The sequence below is a fragment of the Carettochelys insculpta genome, chromosome 4 (genome assembly GCF_033958435.1).
Source record: "Carettochelys insculpta isolate YL-2023 chromosome 4, ASM3395843v1, whole genome shotgun sequence".
Taxonomy (NCBI): Eukaryota; Metazoa; Chordata; order Testudines; family Carettochelyidae; genus Carettochelys; species Carettochelys insculpta.
The window spans coordinates 22,375,595-22,399,029 of record NC_134140.1 but is presented as its reverse complement, the minus strand read 5'-3'; the positions used below and the strand labels follow the sequence as shown (position 1 = coordinate 22,399,029).

The 23,435-nt window shown below is 44.0% G+C and overlaps 1 protein-coding gene across 1 annotated transcript in view; it reads left to right on the top strand.

Moving 5' to 3' along the window:
- The first annotated feature begins 5,904 nt into the window (after positions 1-5,904).
- Positions 5,905-23,435, top strand: part of HTRA3 (HtrA serine peptidase 3) — a 40,706-nt gene continuing 23,175 nt past the window's right edge. The window contains exons 1-3 of the mRNA XM_074991713.1: positions 5,905-6,869; positions 18,368-18,467; positions 21,769-21,991. Coding sequence (XP_074847814.1) covers positions 6,446-6,869; positions 18,368-18,467; positions 21,769-21,991 — 747 coding nt within the window. The 5' untranslated portion in view covers positions 5,905-6,445. The remainder of the gene's footprint in view (positions 6,870-18,367; positions 18,468-21,768; positions 21,992-23,435) is intronic.

The following is a 23,435-nucleotide window of genomic DNA, read 5'->3' as shown; positions in this document are numbered from 1 at the left end:
CCCACAGGGAGATGAGTACACACAGCATGGTAATTAATTTTTGCCAGATATAGGGCCTGGTTGGATTTCTTCCCCTCTGGAGCAAGAACAGAACTATGACCAGAGTCTGATGCTGTGAGTCACAACCTGGCTCCTGTTGTTCCTCCTAGGGCAGGGTTACTACCCACTACCCCATCCTCAAGCAAAGCTGCCATCTAGCCCTCAGGAGAGAAGACAGCCACCCACTGAATCATCAGCAATTTTTCCTGTACTGGCCTGGGTTTGTCTTCCGGGGCCTCCCATCCAGCTACTGACCCAGTATGACTCTTGCTGAGTGATTCAGAATCCATATAATTGTTTTCCCCATTTCTTTAACTGAAAACACGATTCATTGTCTGAAGGGATTTTAACTGCATATATTCAATATTTGTATGTAGTGTAGTTGTAGCCATGTAAGACCCTAGACATTGGAGAAGGAAGGTGGGTGAGGAAATATTTTTTAATGTGCCACCTTCCATTGGTGAGAGATGGAAGCTTTTGAGCTACACAGAGCTCTTCTTCAGGTCTGGCCAACCAACCTTAAATGGTCCCTTACGTTATGTGCTAACTACTTACGCTGAACAATCTGTTCTAAACTACATTTTGCTGTGATGTTGGGATTAGCTTTCTTAGACCTAAAGATGAGTTCTTTGTGGCTTGAAAGTTTGTCTCACTCACCAGCAGCAGTAGGTCCAATAAAAGATATTATCTCACCACCCTCTCTCTCTTATTTTCGATATTAGTATTTGAAGTGAATTTAAGGGTTAAGGAAAGTTATTGGACTGACAGCACTTGACAGTGTAGGGGTTTCTGAAGTATGACTTGCACGGTGTCAGTTTCTTTTCTTTTCACCCACCACCAGGCATGTCAACCTTGTTTTGGAAAGGCAACCCATGGGAGTGAGAGGGTAGCTCAGTATCTCAAGCCACTTAGGACATATCTAGTATAGAGAGCTTACAGTGATTCAGTAGTACTTAGATTGGGCTGTCTATGCCACCAGCATAATGCAGTCCACACTGGTGGTTATGTAATTCGTCATTTGTGAGTGTTTTCCACACTTCTGAGTGATATAAGTTTTACCAGAATAAGCTGTAGTGTAAACAAAGCCTGATGAGGGTATGTATTCACTACAGGGAAGATCAACCCTGCTGTGGTTGATCTTCCAGAGTCTGATTTTAGCCTGACTAGTAAGGATGCACTAAATTGAACTTACAGGGTGCTCCGGTCAAATGCGGTACTCCTACCCCACCATTAGGAGTAAGGGAAGTTGATGGGAGTCCCTTAGTGGAAACAGCATAGATGCTTGAGTCAAGGCACGTTCACTCCAACTGTGTAACTAACGTAGCTGGAACTGTGTACCTTAATTCCTCTGTAGTGTAGACCTGCCTTTAGTGTTTGTTCTCTCTGGCAAGGCTGCTAAGGAGGAACAATAAGGGATTGATCTTGCAGGATGGTGAATTTCTACAGGGAGTTGAGAGCACTCTGGTGGTCAGGAAACAATCAAGACTGAATTGTAGTGAGGCTGGTATTTTAGTTAGGCGTACCCCTGGTCAAATGAAATTGTATCTCCCACATGGCTCCCTGAGTCTCACAGAGTTGCTTTTTCTTGCTGCTCTCTCTCTTCTTTCTTCTCTTGATAGTGGCTTGCATGACAAAGAAGATAGGAGTCCTCAGAGGCCACTCTAGCTATCAGTAAACCAGACCTCCACCAGGGGTGGCTGGGCCAAACCTGATTGCTGATGTGAACCGTATGCCAGGTGGCAATGTCACTCCTCACATGTTGCCTGACTGCCCCACCCATTGTCATGACTGAGTGGATCATACCTGAGTGAGTGGTATTAAAACCTTTTGCTTGCCCCATCTATTTCTATCATAACCTCCATAACCATCAGGAGGCTGGATGTATCCCCACCCCTGGTAAATTCCTCTGTTCTGGAAGTTAGGAGGGAAGCAGAGTGTCTGCAAATCATGGGGAAGAAGGGAAGCACTGATTCAGCTCATTCACACAGCGATCCATGCAGAGAAGAACAAACTGCTGTGGTGTCTGCACTCTGTAGCATGCATTCTTTCTGCTTGGCAAGGATGAGTAAGGAAGAGTGACTAGGGAAAAGTTTAGGGCTTTTCTGGGATGTGCCAGTTTCCTTTCTACATCATCCACATTTAACCTCCATGTCATACTCTCCTGCGAAGCCTGCTTAGACAGATGTGGTAGACACAACCCACCAATTAATCTGAGGCCCCATTCTCAGACTGGAGACAATATGCAGTGCCAAGTCAAAGGCCTGCTTGCATTAAGGCAAGGAATGCAACTCTTCTCGCCCAGGGTGTGACAGTGCAGTTGATCTTGACATGCCTCTGCTACAGTAGCTCATGCAATCCAGGACAAGAGCACTCCTGACCCTTTACCATGCACAGATGATCAGCTCTACCAGGGAGCTAACAATGATATTCTTATGGAGCAGAAGCTTTGGTGGGGAAATTTTAACTTGCAAAGAAAATTCATGAGTCTATCAATGCATTTGTCCCCTTATGCATCTGAGTATAAATCTCAGATCAGGATCAAAAGGCGATTCTCTGGCCCACCCAGAGTTGCCTCAGCTATGTGCTGCATTGGCTTTGGTTTCTGCTCTGTGTTGTGACTGTAGGGCAGAGCTGCAGACACTAGCTCACGCCATGGAAGAATGCCTAACTCAACATCTGGAGGGCACTTTACAATACTAGCCTCCCTTGATACAGAGGTCGTGCTCTGGTTACAGAATCCAGACACTGAGTTCTGATATTCCGTGTCAAAAGAAGGCCTCTCTCCTTCACGCGGCTTGAGTGCAATATCAACTAGTGTGCATGAAGGAGTTAACAAGGAGAAAGGTATATTAGTTCCACAGGATGGAGACAGAAATAAAGTTAACAAAGGATCAAAGTCTATAAAGGTGACACAGGATACATCTGCACTTCAAAAAACCCACCTCTGACAAAGAGTCTCAGAGCCTAAGTCAACTGACTCTTTCTCATGGGGCTTATACTATAGGGCTAAAAATAACCATGTAGACATGCCTGCTTCAGCTAATGCCTGCGATCTGAGACCTTCTCCTTTTGCCTGGTTTCAGAGCCCAGGCTCCAGACCAAACAGGAATGTCTACACTGCTATTTATTTTTAGCATCAAAACACAAACCCCACAAGACTATCAGCTGATGGGCTCTGAGAGCCTATGTACTAGAACTAGAGGTGCTGCCACATCCCTAGCTTGAATGGGTGTCCATTAAATACAGGATTTACAGTTTGGGTCAATGGCTCTCAGCACCCCTACTGTACACATTTTCAAGCTCTTGTCTGAGACTAGCAGCTGGGGAGTATCTTTTTGTGGTGTAGATGTAACCTGAGAAAGAGGTGCAGTCTGAACAGAGAATGAAAGCTAGAAGTTGAGTACAGGTACATTGGCTGTGGTAGGCTACGTCTACACGTGAAGCCAACATCAAAATAGGCTATTTCGATGAATAACGTCTACACATCCTCCAGGGCTGGCAAAGTCGATGTTCAACTTCAATGTTGCACGGCACCACATCGAAATAGGCGCTGCGAGGGTACGTCTACACGCCAAAGTAGCACACATCGAAATAAGGGTGCCAGGCACAGCTGCAGACAGGGTCACAGGGCGGACTCAACAGCAAGCCGCTCCCTTAAAGGGCCCCTCCCAGACACAGTTGCACTAAACAACACAAGATACACAGAGCCGACAACTGGTTGCAGACCCTGTGCCTGCAGCATGGATCCCCAGCTGCCGCAGCAGCAGCCAGAAGCCCTGGGCTAAGGGCTGCTGCCCACGGTGACCATAGAGCCCCGCAGGGGCTGGAGAGAGAGCATCTCTCAACCCCCCCAGCTGATGGCCGCCATGGAGGACCCGGCAATTTCGACGTTGCGGGACGCGGATCGTCTACACGGTCCCTACTTCGACGTTGAACGTCGAAGTAGGGCGCTATTCCGATCCCCTCATGAGGTTAGCGACTTCGACGTCTTGCCGCCTAATTTCGAAGTTAGTGCCGCTACTTCAAAGTAGCGTGCACGTGTAGACACAGCTGTAGTGTCCTCTTCTGGCCTTGGTCAAATCATTCATGGCCTACAGTCAATGGATGCAATCTAGACTACAATCCATGAAGTAACTTCCTTGTCATAAAATGGGCCTGTAGTATAACACACCTCCTTTATAGCACTATGAAGATTAATTAACATGTGCAACACATTATGAAAGCATTACTTCCTATTGGCGTGCTTTATAAGAAGTAGAATTTAAAGCAATGAAAATAAGGCTGCATCTACACTATGAGATAAAATCAAATTTGTTAATATCAGCTTTGTAATTCTGGATTTTATAAACTCGATTTTGACTATCCTCACCTCTCCACGTCCTCCTTCCAAAGTTGACTTATTGCTGCCACGCTCAATTGTCAGTAGTGCATCGTGGGAATCTATCCCACAGTTCCCTAATCCTGGTAGCATTCTGGGTATGTTTGCTGGTCTTTGACATCATCTTCTCACACTGCATTGTCCTCATTCCCCTCCCGTGTTAAGCAAATGTCCCTGTTTCCAGTTGGCAGGAAAGAAAAGACGGGCAGCAACAAAGATGGCAAAGTTAACAGAAATCTCTTTGTTCTGTAACTGAGTTATCTAGGATTTTGTAAAAATCAGCAAGTGTATGTCTTCTCAACTGGCCATCCAGGGTCTGTCCCTCTTCCCATTGCATCTGGTTCCTGAAGATAAAACAGCAGCAAACCCCCTGGGTCCTTGTTAGGAGTGGGGAGGTTTCAGTGGGGGCCAGTTGAAGTAGTCCCCCTGAATATGTTAGCTGCTTGGGGTGGGGGGGAGAATTCGCACCAGCGGCATCAAGCCCCTGAATATCTTATCACTGGGGTAGACTTCCCCCTGGCAGCAGAAAGGCCCTGAAAATATTTTTGGTGGGGAACCAGTTGAAGTAGTCCCCCCATGTGGCAACAAGCCCATGAAAATCTCCCCTGGTGGCTGCAAACCCCAAAATTCTTTCCCACCATTGGAGCCCTAACTGCACGAAAGCCACGACATGGTGCTGCCTGGCAGCATGGTCAGCACTGAAAGGCAGGAATGTGCTTTTATTGGGCTGGGAGCTACCCACGGGATGTGGCTGAGTGCAGGAAAGACCCTGACTGTGTGGCACCTGTGTGGGAGGGAGTCTCTCTGGGAGGTCTAGCAAATCCTGTGATCTCTCTGTGCCTCTCGTTCCTCGTTTGTAATAAGGGAATCCTAATACTCACTGCTGTGATAAGAGTGTTGTGGGAATTCACAGGACAAGGGAGCCCTGACCTGGATTGGTCGCTAGGCACTCCTATGATGAACACAACTACTAACGTTTGCAAGGTGGTCTGAACACTGGCACTGCAATATGTCAGTGCTATTTAATTCAGGCAAAGGTGAGAGGGCAAGAGGAAGAAAACCAGGGAAGATGATGCCGTAGGCTGCAGCCTTCTCTGATTTCCATGAATGCCATGACTGAATTGTTCACAGCTATTTTGGACCATCTGCTTGTGAGTTAATCCCTCATTTTCACACAGCATAGCCCTATCCTTCTGCCGGCAGGCCCCTGAAACACTGGGCTCACTCCTGCTTTTCATCCTGCCTCTGTTTACCAATAGTTACTGTGGCGATACAAACATTAAAACTCAGCCTCTGTCCCAAAGTAAACTCAGTCATTTCCCTCTGCACTGAGCCCAGCCAGAGTGCTGACCCCAGACGTGATGCAGCCCTTTGAGTGTTTGAAGGGAAGGGAGGAGAGTTCTCCACTGGGTGGGTGGGGCCTGACTGCTGGCTGAAGCTGAGCTCTGTGCAGCTGGTCCTGCCTGTGCTGCTACTGACAGGGACGCCTGAGAGGCAGCTGCAGCAGCAGCCGCATCCCGCATATAACTGTCCTGCTTAACTTACTTCTGACTTTGCTGCCTCTTGCAGCTCTTCCTCCTGCAGCACTGCTGACAACCCAGCACAGCCTCTGCAGATCTGGGGAGACGGAGGCTGTTGGTGGGTGCGTGGAGGCTTTCTGAGGATTAAACCAGCCCTGCACGCTAGTCCTGAAGAGCAGCCGAGTTGTGGCAAGTTTACGTGGAGGGACTGAGCCAGCCTTTATTTAGTGGCTTTGTGTTTTAACTGCTTTCCAGCCTCTGTTTTCTTTCCGCTTGCTGCTCCCTCTTGTCTTACAGAAACTCCCATAACATTAACAGTGGGGGTGAGTCACAGGCTGGGGGCCGTTAAAGAAGATTAACCCTTTCCTTCTCTTGTGTGTGTGCAAAGCCTGACTTTCCCCTTCTGTGTTATTCTCTCATTGCATTTCAATTGCACATTTTGTCTCTCTACCCCCTCCCCACATTATTCACCGGGGTTGTCTCGCTGATTCAAAAAGCATCCTGGGCCATGAGGGTTTTTCTCTTGCGAGTTTTGTTCCTGCTGGTGCTAAGTTCTAGCCGGACCTTTGCAGAGCCCTTTGTGGTCAATGGCAAGTGTCCAGCTCGTTGCGATGTCTCCAAGTGCCCAAGCCCCAGCTGCCCAAGTGGCTACGTCCCTGATCATTGCAACTGCTGCCTCATCTGCGCTGCAGGAGAAGGCGATTCCTGTGGACGCAAGGAAGACCCACCATGTGGGGACAGCCTGGATTGCAAGCACCCCATGGGCAAGCGCTTTGGCAAAGGAGTATGCCAGTGCAAACTCAACTACCGGGTGTGTGGCAGTGATGGCAGAACCTATGACAATGTGTGCCAGCTGAAGGCGGTGAGCCGTAAGGCTTTGCAGCAGGGATTGCCTGCTGTTATTCAGATCCAGAAAGGCACCTGTGAATCGGGTAAGACCATGCAGGGCACTACCAGCCCCAGTGTTACTTCTGGTAACTTGGAGTTGCTGCACTGTCAGGGTGATTGGGATGGCTTAACATGTCCCACCCAGGAGACAGGATGCCATAGGCAGGGGAAGGGATGGGTATGGGTGAAAATGAACCCCCTAGTTGTTATGCATATCACACCTCAGTTCCTAAGTTAACAACACATACAGGTGATCTTGGAGGACTGGGTGGCTTAGGGGACTGAAATGAGATACAGAGCTGTTATCTGTTGGACTGTTCACTCAGTCTGGCAACCTGAGAAGCTCTATGCTGCTTATGGCCTGTATGAAATGAACTACTGTTGCCTAGTGGTTAGAGCTCTGGATTCAGGTGTACAGTGTTCTAATCCTGGCTCAAGTATGGAGGACCACAAGTAAGTCAATCTGTGTGATTCAGATAGCACCAGTTTAAAACAGAATAATAAAACTTTATGAAGCACATGGAGATCTTTGAGTGAAAATTGACCTAATGGATAGAGCACAGTTTTTCTTAGCAGTGAATGCAATAGCAAGGCCAGGACTGCATGGTCAGCATTGTCTTTTCACCCTTAAAAATGTCTGCTCCACGTCAAAATCAGGGCACTGAAATCTTACATTCTTTGGCATTTCACAATGCTTTCTTTTACACAATGAAATATTTGATCTGCCATACATCTATGGAGAGAAAGTACATGTGATATCCGATGTGCAAAAGTAGGGCAAGAGAAGGTACAAGTTAAAATATAATGTTTTATCATAACAATGTGCTGTAGTCATTATTCATACAGTAATCCCCACACATCACAGAGATTTTCTGTAGTTTGAAATGGCAAACAAACTAGGATGCTATCATCTGTTCTTGTACACTAAATCATTTGAATGCTCTAGAGTACAAAATAGTATGATGGTTTTTGCCTGCCCTGGATACTATACTGTTCCCTTCTCACGTTCAACTGGATTTACTAACTTGAAAAGATTTCAGTAATCACTTGTTGATTTTTAGCTATTAAAATGAGTGACTTTTCTGGAAGTATCAATTTTACTTATGTTTGTAAAAGTTCATACATTTTCTACGAAATGCTTTAATTGCTGATTTTCATGTTATTTTCATCAGCATACCTGAAAACAACAGTAGATATGAGTTCTGGTATTTTAAATCAGACTTCAGTGCTTCAGTAATGTCAGAGGAACTATATTAGCAAGCACTGTAGAAAGTATTAAAACTATGTGCAAACAGTTCATTGGGAAGGGGGTAGGTAAGGAAAGGGTTATTGTTAGGCTTTCACAGCACTTTTCATCTGTAGCTCTCAAAGTGCTTGAGGAAAGAACTAAATATTGTTATTCCCATTTTACAGATGGGGAAACTGAGAGAAGTGGAGGGACTTGTTCTTAATTATCTAAAAGACCAGTAGCAGAGCCAAGAATAAAACACAAATAGCATAAATGCCATTCCATGTAGTCTCCACTATCCCACTTTGTCTAATATTTTGAAGTTGAAAATTTTGAAGTTGTAAAGTAGTTATCTTGACAAATAAAGCCATTAACTTTCACATGTTCAATATTTAGTTTGAATTCATCCATTCAGAATGTTTAACCATAACAACTAGCATTTGATAGTGTATCTAAGGACATAAAGAATGTTTTGTTTTTAGTGCATGTGGCATTTCTTCATGTTGTCCTTCTGAATTCACTGTAAAAGGGTTAGGAATTTGGAGCAGTGGGATAGAAGTTACAATTTTTTTCAAGTAATTATTTTTCTGGTCCCTTTATTTGGCAATTGTTTCTGACCTGGAAAAACATCAGCTCCAAAGTAATATCTGGTTTAGACTGAAGTTCTGATTTTTTCCCCTGAAATCTACAGCTGTGCTGACTGAAGCTCAAAGTGACCAAGTGTCTCACCCAAGGTCAGACAAAATCAGTGGATGAGCCAAGAGTAGAACTCAGTTATGGTTCTTTTTAAACAGTAACATGCTATGGCTGGAATAAAAGGTTTTGAAAGAAAGTGACAGTGGAGAGTTACAATCATGTTTCTACATTTTTGGTTTGTGCAGGAATCCTGGCTGCAGATTGCTCAGAACTGGGATACTCTGCAACACTTGTAAAGTTGATTCAATTTTACTCCACCAGATGTGCATAAAATAATATCCAGCCTAACCAAGTGGTTAAGGCTGAACCTTACAGAATATGTCATAGCTCCTCGGAACTTCTGCTGTTCTGCTTGTCAGAAGTTTGACAAAAGTAGACAATCACTATAGTCAGCTAAGATAAGGTGTTATAACACTGACTGTACTTTCTAGTGATGGCTTGGTCTTGGGGATTACCAGGGATCCTGGCATGGGACGGTAGCAGGGATTGGGCCTGTCCACACTCACCGGGATGGAGGTAGCTGCGGGAAAGTTGAGCAATGCAGCAGCCTGTGCTCCACTCTTTTGGCGTCTCCTACTCCGGCCCAGTCACTTCACTTCACTGCCGAAAGCTACTCTAGCCCAGCTGTGCTGCCCGTTGTGGTGATGAGACATCCTAGGGGGGTATAAATTGCACAGGGGTGACAGGCGGGGTCAGGGGATACATGGGAGCAGCATGTGGAGATCCCTCAAGCCCTACCAGAGGGGTGCTTGCTAGTTCACGTGGAGGATTTGAGGACTGACGCTGGTCCTAAGGTACAGTACATTGAGTTTGAGACCCCTGGTATAGTGTGTATCCACGTGTACACTTTTATAATCTCTCTCTATATAAAAAAACTTTCCTCCCAGGCGACAGAATAATGTCATCACTTAGTGAGGCAGGTTGCTGTGGGTGGCTCCGGCGGGGTGCTAAAGGAAGCACTGGGGTTGAAGGGAGGAGCTGGGAGCATTCACCATCACCAGGCAGTGGTGGGGAGGGAAGGTGCCTTTCAGAGCTGAGCTTCGTCTGCCACTACTGACTCCCCCCCATGTGCCCTGGACTGGGCAGCAGGAAGAGGTTCCCCTGTCAGTAGCCGTGGCCAGAGCTTGACTCTGAAGACTGTCTTCCCTCCCCAGCACAGCAGATAGGAGGGCCTGCTCAGAGCTGAGCTCTGGCTGTTGCTACTGATGGGAGCCATGTCCTCCTGCCCAGCTCCTGGTAGCTGGAGCTTGGATCTGGGAGGCATCTTCTTTCTCCATCATGGCCTAGCAGTAGTGACTGCTCCCAGCTCCTTCCCTCCCTGGTGAGTCTCAGGGCCAGCAACAGGGAGAGGCCACAGAGGAGGAGGGAGGCTGGGGAGAGGGTTCAGGGCAGTGAGGGAAGTCCCTGAGAAGGCCTGGGGCGGCCATGTGGCTCCTTGGCCCTGCAGGAAGGCCAGGGCTGGCTGCATGGTCCCCAGCCCCCATGGAAGAGAGGTAGGTTGGTGGGCATAGTGAGCAGGGCAGCACATCTCCCTAATACACATTTAATTATAATACAGAATATTTTGAAATGTGCTTGTGTGGTAAGTTGTTCTTTAAGGACTTGACTTAAACACCATTGAAGCAGATGAAAAGAGCACCTTTGATGTCATTCAGCTATGGATCAGGCACTATGGCACTAATTCTGCAAAGACTAATGCACTGAGGAACTTTGTGCTATGAATAGCCCTGATGAAGTTAAATACTGCAGATGGCATAACATTAATTACATGGTTCAGTCTTTGCAGGATCAGAGACTAAAAAGTTGCATTGACTACAGTCTTTAAATTAAATACTCGATAAGCCTGTCAGAAAATATGTGACTACAAATTTATCCCGCACAGCTCTGCCTGGAACTTTGAAGTTTACCAACTGCTTGTACATGTCCATAATCTCAAGGCCACAATTTGATATATAATTATTTTATATTTGTGAGAAATAAGGCCAAGATAGAGAAGTAGCAGAGTCTTTTATTTGTATTGCTGTCATAATCACCCCCCAGACTGTATATTTTAATTAGGGCAGCTTCATGAAAGGAAACAAGTGGTAACACAAATTCTAAAACTGGAACACATTCCTTTTGTGTTGTTTTTGTTTAGTCTGAGACAGTTTAAAAACATTTACTTAGAGCTCTTGCGGGTGAGAAGGGAAAATATTGCTTACTAACAACAGGGACATTGAAAATTTGATCCTTTATGTTCTGGTACAAAACATCTAAGAGGAAAGGGGCATGTTCATGATTTCTTATTGCTTGTGAAAATAGATCGGGCAGAAATGCAGGGGGAAGCTTTCTCCTTTTGAAGCTAATGAGGCAGCAGACTGTCCTCCCTGACAGGTGTCTTTCAATCCATCTCCATCACACCTTAGTGAATGCAGCTAAAGATTGAGAAAGCTCATTTCAGTGTTTGTCACAAGAATGGCCGTACTGGGTCAGACCAGTTGTCAGGATAGCCCAGTATCCTGTCTCTTCACAGTGGCTGGTGTCAGATATTTCAGAGGGAATGAACAGAACAGGACAACTCCTGAGTGATTCACCCCATTTCCCAGTTTTTGTTAGAAGTTTAGGGACACCCAGTTGATGGGGTTGTGTCCCTGACATCTCAGCTAACAGCCATTCCTGTACCTGTCTTCCATGAATGTATCTAATTCTTTTTTGAACCCTCTTATACTTCTGACCTTTACAACATCATCTGGGAAGAAATTCCACAGGTTGGTTGTGTGCTGTGTATAGAAGTATTTCCATATGTTAGTTTAAACCAGCTGCCTATTTATTTCATTGGGTGACTCCTGGTTCTTGTGTTATGTGAACGTGTAAATTACAATTCCTTATTCACTTGTTCCACACCACTCATCATTTTAAAGACATCTGTTGTATGGCCCCTCAGTCATCTCTATTCTAAGATGAACTGACCCAGTGTTTTAAATTTCTCCTGATAGGGATGTTGTCCCATACCCCTAATAATTTTTGGCTCTCCTCTGTACGTTTTGAAGTTCTTTTCAGATATCCAGAGAGAGAGAGAGAGCGCTGAGCCAGAACTGTACGCAGGATTCAACATGTGGGTGTACCACGGATCCGTTTAGTAGCATTATGATATTTGCTGTTCCTCACATAATTTTTCTTTGTGCATGTTAGACATACAATGTAATAATACATTGCCTGAAAGATACTAATAAAGACTTTATGCTCAATGTGCAGCTCCGCAACTTAAGTTTAATTCATCAGAAAAAGTGCCTGGGGTCCTATGGTTCTAGCAGATGTTTCTCTTTTTTTAAGCAGACATCTAATATTCTTATTTTATTTCTTTTACATTAATTTCCATGAACAAATCCAAACACAATAGGGACAAAGCTTTCTTCCAGTAGTCACGTCTGTCTGGTTACAGTCCTCCATAAGCTTTAATAATATAGCTAAACACACACCTCTCTTCCGTTTTAGACTCCAAATAAATTTTGAACCTGAATTTTAAACAAATTAGAAAACCTCAGATTCCTGCCAAGCACAAAATGGTCTAATTTAATATAATGTGTTACCTCCAGTGAACTTCCTTTTGCTCCCTTGCATACTAACACGCCAGATCCTCAGCTGGTGTAAATGGATGTATTTCCATTTACTGCAAAGGGGCTATGATGCCTGTGGCGGATGTGGCCCACTGCCTCTACACTGGTTTAATTACAGTACAATTCTGGGTTCAGAACCCTCGTGAATGTTGATTTTCGCAAATGTGTGTGTGTTGTGGGGGAGGCAGTGGGGAGGGCTCAGAGCCCCGGGAAGCAGCAGCGTGGGTGCTCCTTGCCCCAGAGCTCTGAGGAAGCAGCAGCTGCAGATGATCTGGCCCTGGAACCCTGGGGGACGTGGCGGCTGCTGGTGCTCCTGGCCCCAGATCCCTGGGAAAACCACGGCAGCCACCGGTGCTGCTGGCTCCAGAGCCCCAGGGAAGTGAGGCCACTTGTAAATGATTGAATTCATGAATGTGGCACTCGTGAATGACAAGACCCTACTGTACTGGCTTCAGCTGAATTTTTCTGCTTCACATCAAGGTTAGTGAGATCAGAATCATGAATCAACTACCCAAGCTAGTTAAGTCCCAGACAAATTCTGTAGAGCTACAAAAGGATCTCTCAAAACGAGGTGATTGGGCAACAAAATGGTAAATGCAATTCAATGCTGAGAAATGCAAAACGCAAATGATAAATGCACATCGCAACATATGGTCCCAACTATACATATACAATTATGGGATCTAAATCAGCTATTACCATTCAAGAGAGAGATCCTGGAGTCATTGTGGCTAGTTCTCTGAAAACATCCACTCAGTGTGCAGTAGCAGCAGTCAAAAGCAAATAGAACGTTGGGAATCAGTCAGAAAGGGATAGAAAGACAGAAAATATCATATTGCCTCTATATAACACAGGCTAGCCTGGATTATTTAACTGTAGCATAGACATGGAGCTGTCCCATCCATAGGACAAGGTAGAGTGGACATCCCAGGTCCTGTGCTTTTGGGGGCTATATGGCAGTTGCCTCAGCCCTCCTATGGACAGGAGGGAGAATTACTTGGGGCAGGATGTGGGTGCTGGAGGCAAACAGAGGCAGCAGCATCTGCAGGGGGTTGCTGCTCCCTGGTCTTCCCCCACTTACCCTGCACTTGCCCCATGGAGCCCACTGAGCCATGCTTCTCCACGGCTGACTGGGAGGTCTCCTCTTGCAGCTGTGGTAGAGAAGTGGGGCCCAACTAGTCGGGATGCAGTGGCAGAGTACCAGGTAGTGAGCATGGAAGGGAGGATGGAGGCTGTGGGGAGACAACCCCCTGTGGCTGCTGCTTTCCACCACCCTCCTGCCCCAGGTAAGCACTAGGTGGGGAGGGGGCCAGGGGCCAGGGTGGGGACAGAGCGGGGAAGGGGTGGGGCATGTGGCATAGGGGTGTGGTGCTCATGGCCCCTTGCCTGAGGGACAGCACTGCATAGATATAGCATCTCATTCTCCAATTCCTTGTACTTTGCCACACCCTCTTTCTCTATTTTCCTTAAGGAAGAGACAAAAGTGTAAACCTGCTGTCAGTATCTGAGGTTGTTATTTTGAATCTGCCGTTCCAGCCGGTCCAGATAGAACGCTCGCAGTATGTGGGCTGTGCATGTGTACTATGTTCTAGACATCTATGGCCTGGACACTGCCTTCTGCTGCTAATTAATATAAACCATTTGTGCAGAGTTATAAATTTTGTTTCTGCATTCAGTCTCAAGGGAGCCACTCGAGTCAGACTCTGAATCGCCTTCATGGCTGAGTTTACTCTCTGCAGTGTGTCTAGTATTTGTTGGCCAAGGGAATAAAAAACAAGGATGGAGTTGTTTCCAGGCTAGTTGGTGCTCATTGGTGCAGGACTGCCTCTGCCTCACTTTCTTAATTCCCCTTCCCCCATTTGTGGGACTCTCCCTTTCTTAACCCCAGCTTTCTTTTCTTCCCTTCTTCTCCTGCCATATTTCCCTCCCTCCTCTTCAGTTCCCTCCCCCCAGCCCTAAATCAGTGGTGCACAAACTTTTCCAGTCGTATCCCTACTTGCCATTCATGGAATTTGTCATACTCCCACTACAGGACTTGTAATCTAAAACTGGATTTGTTTGAGGTTTTTTGCAGGTTGGCACAAGGAATGAAAAAATAATTGTTATTACTAAATATATCAGACAAGCTAAAGGTTGCTAGGAAGTCATAAATGCAAAGTACTGTGTTACAAATGGTCAATGTAGATCTCAAAAATTCAAATGAAAAAAATTAAACACTTGTATGACAATATGAATGGCAATATCTGTTAATATCACTTTTCACAGCAAAATATAAGCACCCCAAAGCAAGCCTTACTTTTGCTCTGCTGCTGCCAGCAGTGTAGGCCTGAGTTTCTTCAAAGTCTTCAGGAGAACCTCTTGTGTTCCCCATTCCTGTAGCCATCACACTTCCCCAGTTTGCACACCACTGCTTTACATCACACCTGAAAAACTGCTACCACCTATAACACATCCTTAGTGGTCCAGCAGGAGCAGCTATGTGTAACTGGTCCATTGTTTGAGAGACTCACTCTACTGTTGCCCCTGCTGATTCTGCTGGACTAGGGAAATGCTGCAGATAGGTTGCTAGGCATGGACACTAAGGGTTGGATACTCAGCTGATGTAAATTGGTGCAGTTACATCATCATAGATTTGGATTAGAGGGGCACATTTTTCACTAGCATAAACAACAAGAAGTCCTGTGGCACCTTATAGACTAACTGGTGTGCCGTGAGCATTTGGAAAAATAATTGTAAAGTATATATTTTCTGTTATTAAAACTAGATACAATGTTACTTCTTCATTGCTATAGTACAAGATTAAATTACTCCATTTTGTTTTTTGTTGTAGATATTTCTGTTTGATTTTTTTTGTCTGAAAATAACTTTTTGAAGAAAATTTTCATAGGTGTTCCCATAAAAATATTACTGTTTGTGTTCCATGGTATCAAAAAGTTTAAGAAACACTGGGTTACACCATATCACACCATGATCTTCCAACTGTTTTTTCCGTGTATTTCAAGATTATTTCAATCAGTTAATTAGGCACAGATTTAAGGTTTACCAGGCTGTAATTCTCTAGATCACCTCTAGAGATTTCCTTTAAACTCTGGTGCCCACAATAATCTTTGAACTGAGAACCAGATAGGATGTCAAATTCTAGAAAAATATTTTCAATGATTACTGATCCCTTCTCCCATCTCTCTTCCCTACAGGCCTGTATCTCTTCTTCCTCTTCCTTCTCTGTGTCAGCCTCTCTGTATTTTTCTGTTTTATCTGACTCTCTCTCTCCTTGCATCTGCCTCACTGTTCAAATTCTCCTTCTCCTTATGTGTCTGTCTCTCTCCCCTTATGTAAGAGTTAGGCAAACAGCTGCAAAAGGAAAACAATGTAGATTATACAGAGAGGTGATTATCTGTACATTTTTTCTTGTTACAATGACTAGGCTCAGAAAAGTCTTACACATTTCAGTAATCTCTTCCATTCACATAGCATTTTTCCCTGAAACACTGTACAAACTGAAAATATTCTGTGGACAAATCAAACTTTAACCTGAACTGACCTCGGTGCAGGGACTGAGTTGGAGGCATAAACAGAATGGGCCCTACTTCTGTTCTAAGAATGAGGCCATGTCTACATGAGAAGCGTCTGTCGACAGAAGTGACTGGCAGAAGGGGTTTCCCAGCAAAACTCCTGTTGACAGATTGTGTCTACACATAAAAGCAGATCAGAAGAGCAATCTGCTCTGTTGACAGAGAGCAGCCAGACTGCCTGGCCCTCTCTTGACAAAATTGCTGACCGGAAGCTCTGCAAACAGGGCTGCCCAGTGAACCAGAAGCCCAGTCTGTTGACAAAAGGGCTCCAGCATATCCACAGGGCGCTTTTGTCGACAGAATACTGTTGAGAGAGGTATAATGCTGCCAGCAGTTGTGCTGGCTTTTGTCAACGAACTGCAGACAGGATGCATTTTGCGTGTCGACGCTCTGCGTTTTCTCACGACAAAGGCCAGTTTTCCTGAGAAAAGCCTCTTGAGTAGATGTAATTTGAGAGAACTAGCCCTGTTCATTCTCGTTCTGTCCATATCCTGCAAGAATCTCTTAGGTCCCTGTGAAGAAATGAATTTTATTATGTGTACTGTGTCCAACAACTCCTTCCTATGGTAGGACTGCAGCCACTGCACCAGTTATGAACTAACCAAGAGATGAAAAGTGCTCTGTCTCATTTCAAATCCTCTGAACACTTCACTGCTCTCAGAGTTTATTTGAAATTACCAGACTGTGTATATATGATAGAACTGAGGTAACAAGAAGTAATAGAAAGCTATGATTGATCTTCAGACAGTGTTACAAAACAAGAACATTTCTTTATTGTTTAAGCACAAAGTTGACATCTGCCTTGAAATGACTATACTGTGATCTTCTGTGAAATGCCTTATTGATATCTCTTACCTGTTTCAAATCAACCATAGTTTTGTGGGATGATGGGGGAAAAATATAACGATTTTCATACATGTGTGAAGTATGATCTCCTCCCGATGTTTTGTGAGGAAAAGCAGCTTAATTTTTACTGCTGTTCTCATGCATATTTCTGGTGATTTAGATCTTAAACCTAAAAAGGGAGGAATGCTGCAGAAGCCAGGGGCACTCCCACAAATATAAGGGTCTGCCTGAGCTTTTTCCTTTGCAGGACTGGAGTCTTAGTCATTACAGGAGTGTATATTTTGCTAGGCCAGGCAATTTGACAAATGTACTGTTTGCCATTAAAAAACATTTGAAATAAAGTTGATTATAAAAGTACAGGGAAATAATTGTCTGTATCCTTTAAGCTTCCTGTAACCAATTTGGCAAGATTACCAACTATTATGTTTGTACAGTGCTTAGCATAATGGAGCCCTATTCTCTCTACCTACTACCCTAAGAAACATGACTAATTAAAGTGGAATGGTACTGATGGTCCCAAACTTCAGAGTCCATAATAGCACTGAAAGCATGGTGATTATGATAGACTCTCTCCAAGAGAAACTTTCTTTTATATATTTTATTCATATTTCTTTTCATAATACTGTCAAACTTAATACCAAATTATAATAAAACAAAAAAGCAGTCATGTAGCACTTTAAAGACTAAAAAAAATGATTAGGAGATGAGCTTTTGTGGGACAGATCTGGAAATAGTGCTGTTGCTGAAAGTGAATTGGCATGATGATTACAAAGACAGCTTCCCTATCTTTGATATTCACAGTGATCTCAGGCAGGTCACTTAACTCAACGGACACTTACAGTTAGCAATTTTCTCTCCTCCCCATCCTTCGCCCCCTCCCTTCTGTCCTGTGTATCTGATTTGTCAGTTTTTATTTCAGTTTTTTTTGTAACCCTGTGTTATATAATTCTCATGCCAATTCAGTTTCAGCAACATTTCCAGTACAGCACTATCTCCAGATATGAAGAAGGGGGTCTGCCCCACAAAAGCTCAGCACCTAATAAGTTATTTTGTTAGCCTTTAAAGTGCTACGTGACTGCTTTTTAGTTTTGTTAGGATGCAGACTAACACAGCTACCTCTCTGTTACTAAATTACTGGAACAGATCATAAGCATTCCGGTAGATCTGCTTTCAGTGGATATTTTCACAGTGATTTCCTGAATAAGCTTTTGGGGCAAGAACTGTCCTATAGTATAGTGCTTGTGCAGTGGGGCTTGCCTTGGTTTAGGTCTCTCCATGCAACTGCAATAGATGTTTTAAATAACAATTATAACTAGTTCGGGGGCGGGGGCGGGGGTGTGTGGGAAGGGAATAGCCAGACAAGGCCATCACAAAACCTTGTGAATTCCAGTATATCTAGGACGTTCTCAGCCAAATGACCTTGCCAGTTTATCAGGATAAAGCAAAACACAGGCAATTTTTGAAAGTATCTGATACGCCTTTGCCGGTCTGGTTCGAAAATGTCCCCATGTGAACTACAGACAAATTTAAATCATATTTAGCTGACCTGATTACCACAAATGGTATTTTCTTATTAACATACCCAATTTTTTCTGCTAGTATAGGTCACCAACAGCCCAACAGCCCAAGATACAAGTTTAACTTCATTGCAGATGTGGTGGAAAAGATTGCACCTGCAGTCGTACACATTGAACTTTTCCTGAGGTAACTTTTTTAACTGTGTGTGTTTAACTGCATTGTTTAGAAGCATGCTACAGATTTGCTTGTATTGCCTTTTAAAATAAAGCAACACAGTAGCAGACTAGGGCTCTGGCTAAGACCTGTAACTCCTGTGGTCAGACAAGAAAAAACAAAATCAAAGGTTGCAACAGTGTTTTATAAATGATTTCTCAGCCACCCTGGAGCAGGACCTGTTCAGTGTAAACTCACCTTAGCATGCAGAGGACACCAGATCTATTCTATAACAGGAAGGAATCCTGGTAGTAAGTGGTACTGGAAATGAATAAGAAATGACAGTACTAATAGTATCTAACTACTTTTACTGTTTAAAAGCTTTCCAGTGTTGTACAAACATAAACTGTCCTTACAACTGCTGGATAGATCAGGTGTTATATGGTATTAGAAGATGTAGCCATCGTTACTTGGGTCCTTCAGGACAGGCAGTTGATGGTGTGAGGAGTGCAGGAGTCCAGCAAAGATTGTGGGGATCAGGGCAGGTAGTGGGGGATGCAGGAGTCAGGCCTGAGGGTTGGGTGTGTGGCAGACAGAGGCTAGAGGTGCAGGAGTCAGGGCAGGGTCCTGAGAGTTGTGGTGGGGAGCAGGGTAAAGGCCTGGAAGATCTGGGGGGAGATTACTGGGGTTGCCTGCAGCAGCAAGGATGGCACTTCAGCTGCTGCCACCCTGGCTCCATGGGGGTGCAGGGAGGTGTCTGGTGGGTTGGAGCCACTGTTATGGTGCTTCTGGGTGAGGATAGCTGCACAGGCTGGTCTCAACCCCTATTGGAGCTGCTTCAGTGTCATTGGGTTTCTGGCTGGCAAGGCCCCCTCTCCACTGACTGATGCTGTGTCCAAGGTCCAGGGAGAGGGATTTATGATGGGGGGATCACTTACCTGGGCTGCTGGACTTCAACATAGAGAGCCCTGACCTCAGGTGGCCACTTTCTTCCTGGTGCAGTTGCCCTCTTGTGGTTACTCTGCAATATAGCTGTCTCTTGCACTCGCTGCTTTGAGGGGTCACTCTGCAGTATTACTGTCCTCCTATCAGCCCCCTCCCTTTCTGTGTTATGGAAAACAATCCCATTAGAGACACATCCCATTTTCTGACACAACCAAACCCTGGCCTGCTTTAAGTTGGGATAAGAGGAAGCTGCATTCCAATTTTGGTGGTCCTAGCTCTTACTGTTTAGTGGAAGTTCTTGAACAAATGGACTTACAGGCAGACAGGCAGCCTCACACACAGACAAATGCACAAACTCTCTAAAATACATATATAGATAAAACAAAGCCATCTTATTTGTTTTTGAGGTTCATTCAATCTTGATTTGCATAGAATGTAAAATATAAAGCATGCCAGGGAAAAATATGTACATGAACAGCTAAGCTGGAAGAAGGCTGCTTACAGTGAGAGTCTAAAGAACCGCACTCAATTTACTTTACCTAACAGAAGGTTAAGAAGTAAGTTGATCAAGATCAATAAGAATCTTAATGGGGGAAAGATATCTGATAGGAGAGGGCTCTTGAATCTATTTGACAAAGATGTGATAAGATCCAATAGATGGAAGCTGAAGCTTGATAAATTCAGATGAGAACCAAGGTGCACATTTTTAACAGGTAAAGTATTGTATTGTATCCCAGTGGAATAACATATCTAGTGCATCATCACTTGATGACTTACATGAATTTGGTTGTCTTTCCAAAAGATCTGCTGCAGCTCAAAGAGAAATTATAGCAGTGTTGGGCAACCTGTGGCCAGTGGGCTGCACAGTGCTTATCAGGGTAAGCTGATGGCATGCTACCAGACAGGTTGTTTACCTTGCATCTGCAATTATGGCCACCTGTAGCTCCCATTGGCCACTTCGTCTGCCGCGTCCCACAGCTCCCATTGGTTGGGAAAGATGAACTGTGGGCAGCTGTACCTGCAGATGTAATGTAATCAACCTGTCTGGCAGCCCACTAGCAACTTACCCTCCTGAGCTGCATGTGGCCTTTGCCTGCTGTGTGTTGCAGGCTTGGTGAAGGAATCACTTGGTGGATTTCTATGATCTGTGATATACAGGAGGTCAGACTAAATTGTTCTGCCTTTACAATCCATGAATGTATTAATAGTTAACAGTGCTCAGTAATTTGCAAAAATGTTTAAACCCAAGACCCATTTGTTCTCTCTCTGTATATGTATGAAAATTCCTTTAACATTTCCAGAAAATAAAACATTCTCCTTAGAGTCATTTGTAAAAAAACTTAGATCAAATGAACTCCTCAGTCCTCAGTGATGTGCAGTGCATTGGGCACTGATTGTATCCCAGCAGGGCTGACAGCACTGCATGGCTGCTATATGTACCATAGGCTTCAAATAAATTCACAGTGTAGACTGCATCTTTCCAAGGAGAGAGAGTTCTACAGCAGCTCCCATCCCATTTACTATTATTGAAATCTATTCCCTTTCTGTTTGCATAAAACATATTTAACAATGGCAGCATTTGTTTACAAGGAAGACTCAAACAGAAAAATCTTTAATGTATTTGTAGTTCTCTTTAGCAACGTGTTTTGTCATTTTTTTCTCAACCACACCACTTGCTTGTGTGTTCAGTTTTATTTTCTATCCCTTCTTTCCTCTTCAAAACTCCGGCCTTCCCCGAACTGCTTTTGTGCCTCCTGCTCAACTCTCCTATCCATTAGTGCCTGCTGCCAGCTTCTCCTTGTTTCTGCCAGCTAACTGCTCAGCTACCAGGGGCCTTTTCCCATGGTTGCAGACTCCTGCCAGAGGTGCCCATTCCACTTCTAGCTCCTTCTGGTATATGGATACTCTTGTTTCTTGCCTTTATACTCCTCTCATACAGCAGCAATGACAAGTGGAGTCTGATTGACTGATTCCTTTCACTTTATTCCAGCATCTAGGCCCTTCTTTGTAAAGAAAACTCAGCTACCTGTAAAAGTAACTGAAAAAAAAGATGCACAAACACCATGTGATCTTTCAGCTCTTTGTAAACCTCTGGCAAACTGTTCCAGAGTCCCACATTTGAAAATCCCTTGCATGACATTCACTAGAGTTGGTCTGACAATGCATCTCCATTTTTGTGAAAATTTTGTCTTTTTTGTGAAACTTTTTTAAATTGGTATTTTTTTTTACGAGATCTAGTTTCACTGATAAAGAGTCTTGTGATTCTTCAGCGTGGAAGGTGATATAGACCTCTGAGCTGCTGCAAACTGTAGTAAACCTTGCTAGACAACATTATTATTCCTCACAAGCCACTAAATTCATGAGATGTTGTTGTTTGCTTCTGATGCAGGCATCCTCTCTTTGGCCGAAATGTCCCCTTGTCCAGTGGATCTGGTTTTATTATGTCAGACTCAGGTTTAATTGTAACCAATGCCCATGTGGTGTCAAGCAGCAATGCTATAGCAGGCCGGCAACAGTTAAAAGTGCAGCTACAGACTGGAGATACCTATGAAGCAATAATCAAAGACATTGACAAGAAATCTGATATAGCAACAATAAGGATTCATCCTAAAGTAAGTGATTTAAGAGGTTAAGTGAATCAGACTGGTAACCTCAGCTCAGTTGCGTCTTAGGCTCAGCCTCCTTTGCTGGAACAAATTCTTAAGAATTCTTTAAAAACCTATGTGGAATTGTTCTTATTAATGTAACACAAATTTCACAAGCAAATGATCCTAAGGTATTTTGAAGAGCAAGACACTATGTTCAAATTTCTTTGCTCTAAGCAGGAATTAACCTCCAAAGAGACTTCAAAATAAGTTAATGGCTTCCCAAGGAATTGTTTATTAGCGGATCTTGTTAGTACGATACTATTCAGCTAAAAAAGGGGGAAATAGAAAAAATTCCCATTTCAATGATTAAATGCCTAGTGAAGTCAAAGGCTCAGAACCAGTAATTTCAGCACAGTGTCCTAATTTGTACTATTGAAACTCTTGCTGAAAATGTGGAGTATCTGGTTGCATCTACATTAGCAAGTTCTTTCAGAAAATCAGGCCCTTGTTCCAAAGAACATGCAGCGCGTTCACACCCACAAAATGTGCTGTTGTGATCTGAAATCGAAAGAATGTGGCTTTTCTTCCGCAAGCCCTCTTCTGCTCCTAGATCAGGAAGAGTGCTTCCTTCTGAAAGCTTCTTTCAAAAATAAGCATGTGTAGATGCTCTGCAGGCCCTTTTTTCGAAAGAGCAGTCCTCATGGCACTGGAGTTTTTGATCCTTGGCCTGTTATTTCAAAAGAGCGGAGGTGGTGTGGACGCTCTTCATTGAAAGAGCACATTGATCTTTCGGTCTGCTTTTTTGTGTGTGGACACACTCTTTCGAAAGAAGATCTTCCAGAAGATCATCTTTCAAAAGATCTCTGTAGCATAGATGAAGCCAATATTAGTGGATTGTCACAGTGATATTTAATAAAATTCTGGTTGTTCCAGTATTTAGCTCAAAAATGGTTCCTTCCTGGATCAGAAATTGCCTCATGAACACTTACACTGTTTGCTGCCTAGAAATACACTGTGTCTCGTTCAGTAATATTTTACTAGTCAATGCAAAGTCCAATATAAATTGAAGAAGAAAAATAAGGAATGGGCTGCAGCAGTAGATCTTGGAAATTTCACATCTTGTTAATAAATTATTTCACCATTTCTGGGCTGGATGACAAGATACATGTGGACTGAGAAACATAACTGAAGATGAGAGGGTGACTGTGTTTGAAGAAAAAAAATCCTTTGATGTTGGGAGCATAGCAGATGTTTGAAGTGAAGAGCCCCTCTCTCAGTTTAGTGCTTGTAGCTAAGGACTTCATCTTGACTGAGGTGCACAAGAGGGGAACACTGGTCACAGAAGAAGAATCAGTCTGCTGAGAGCAGAATATGTGATGCATGTGTACAGAGGGGAGTGATACACAAGGGTCCCTCAGCAGTTACTTACAGCTAATCCACAGCCAGACTCTGTCACATTTATTCAAAG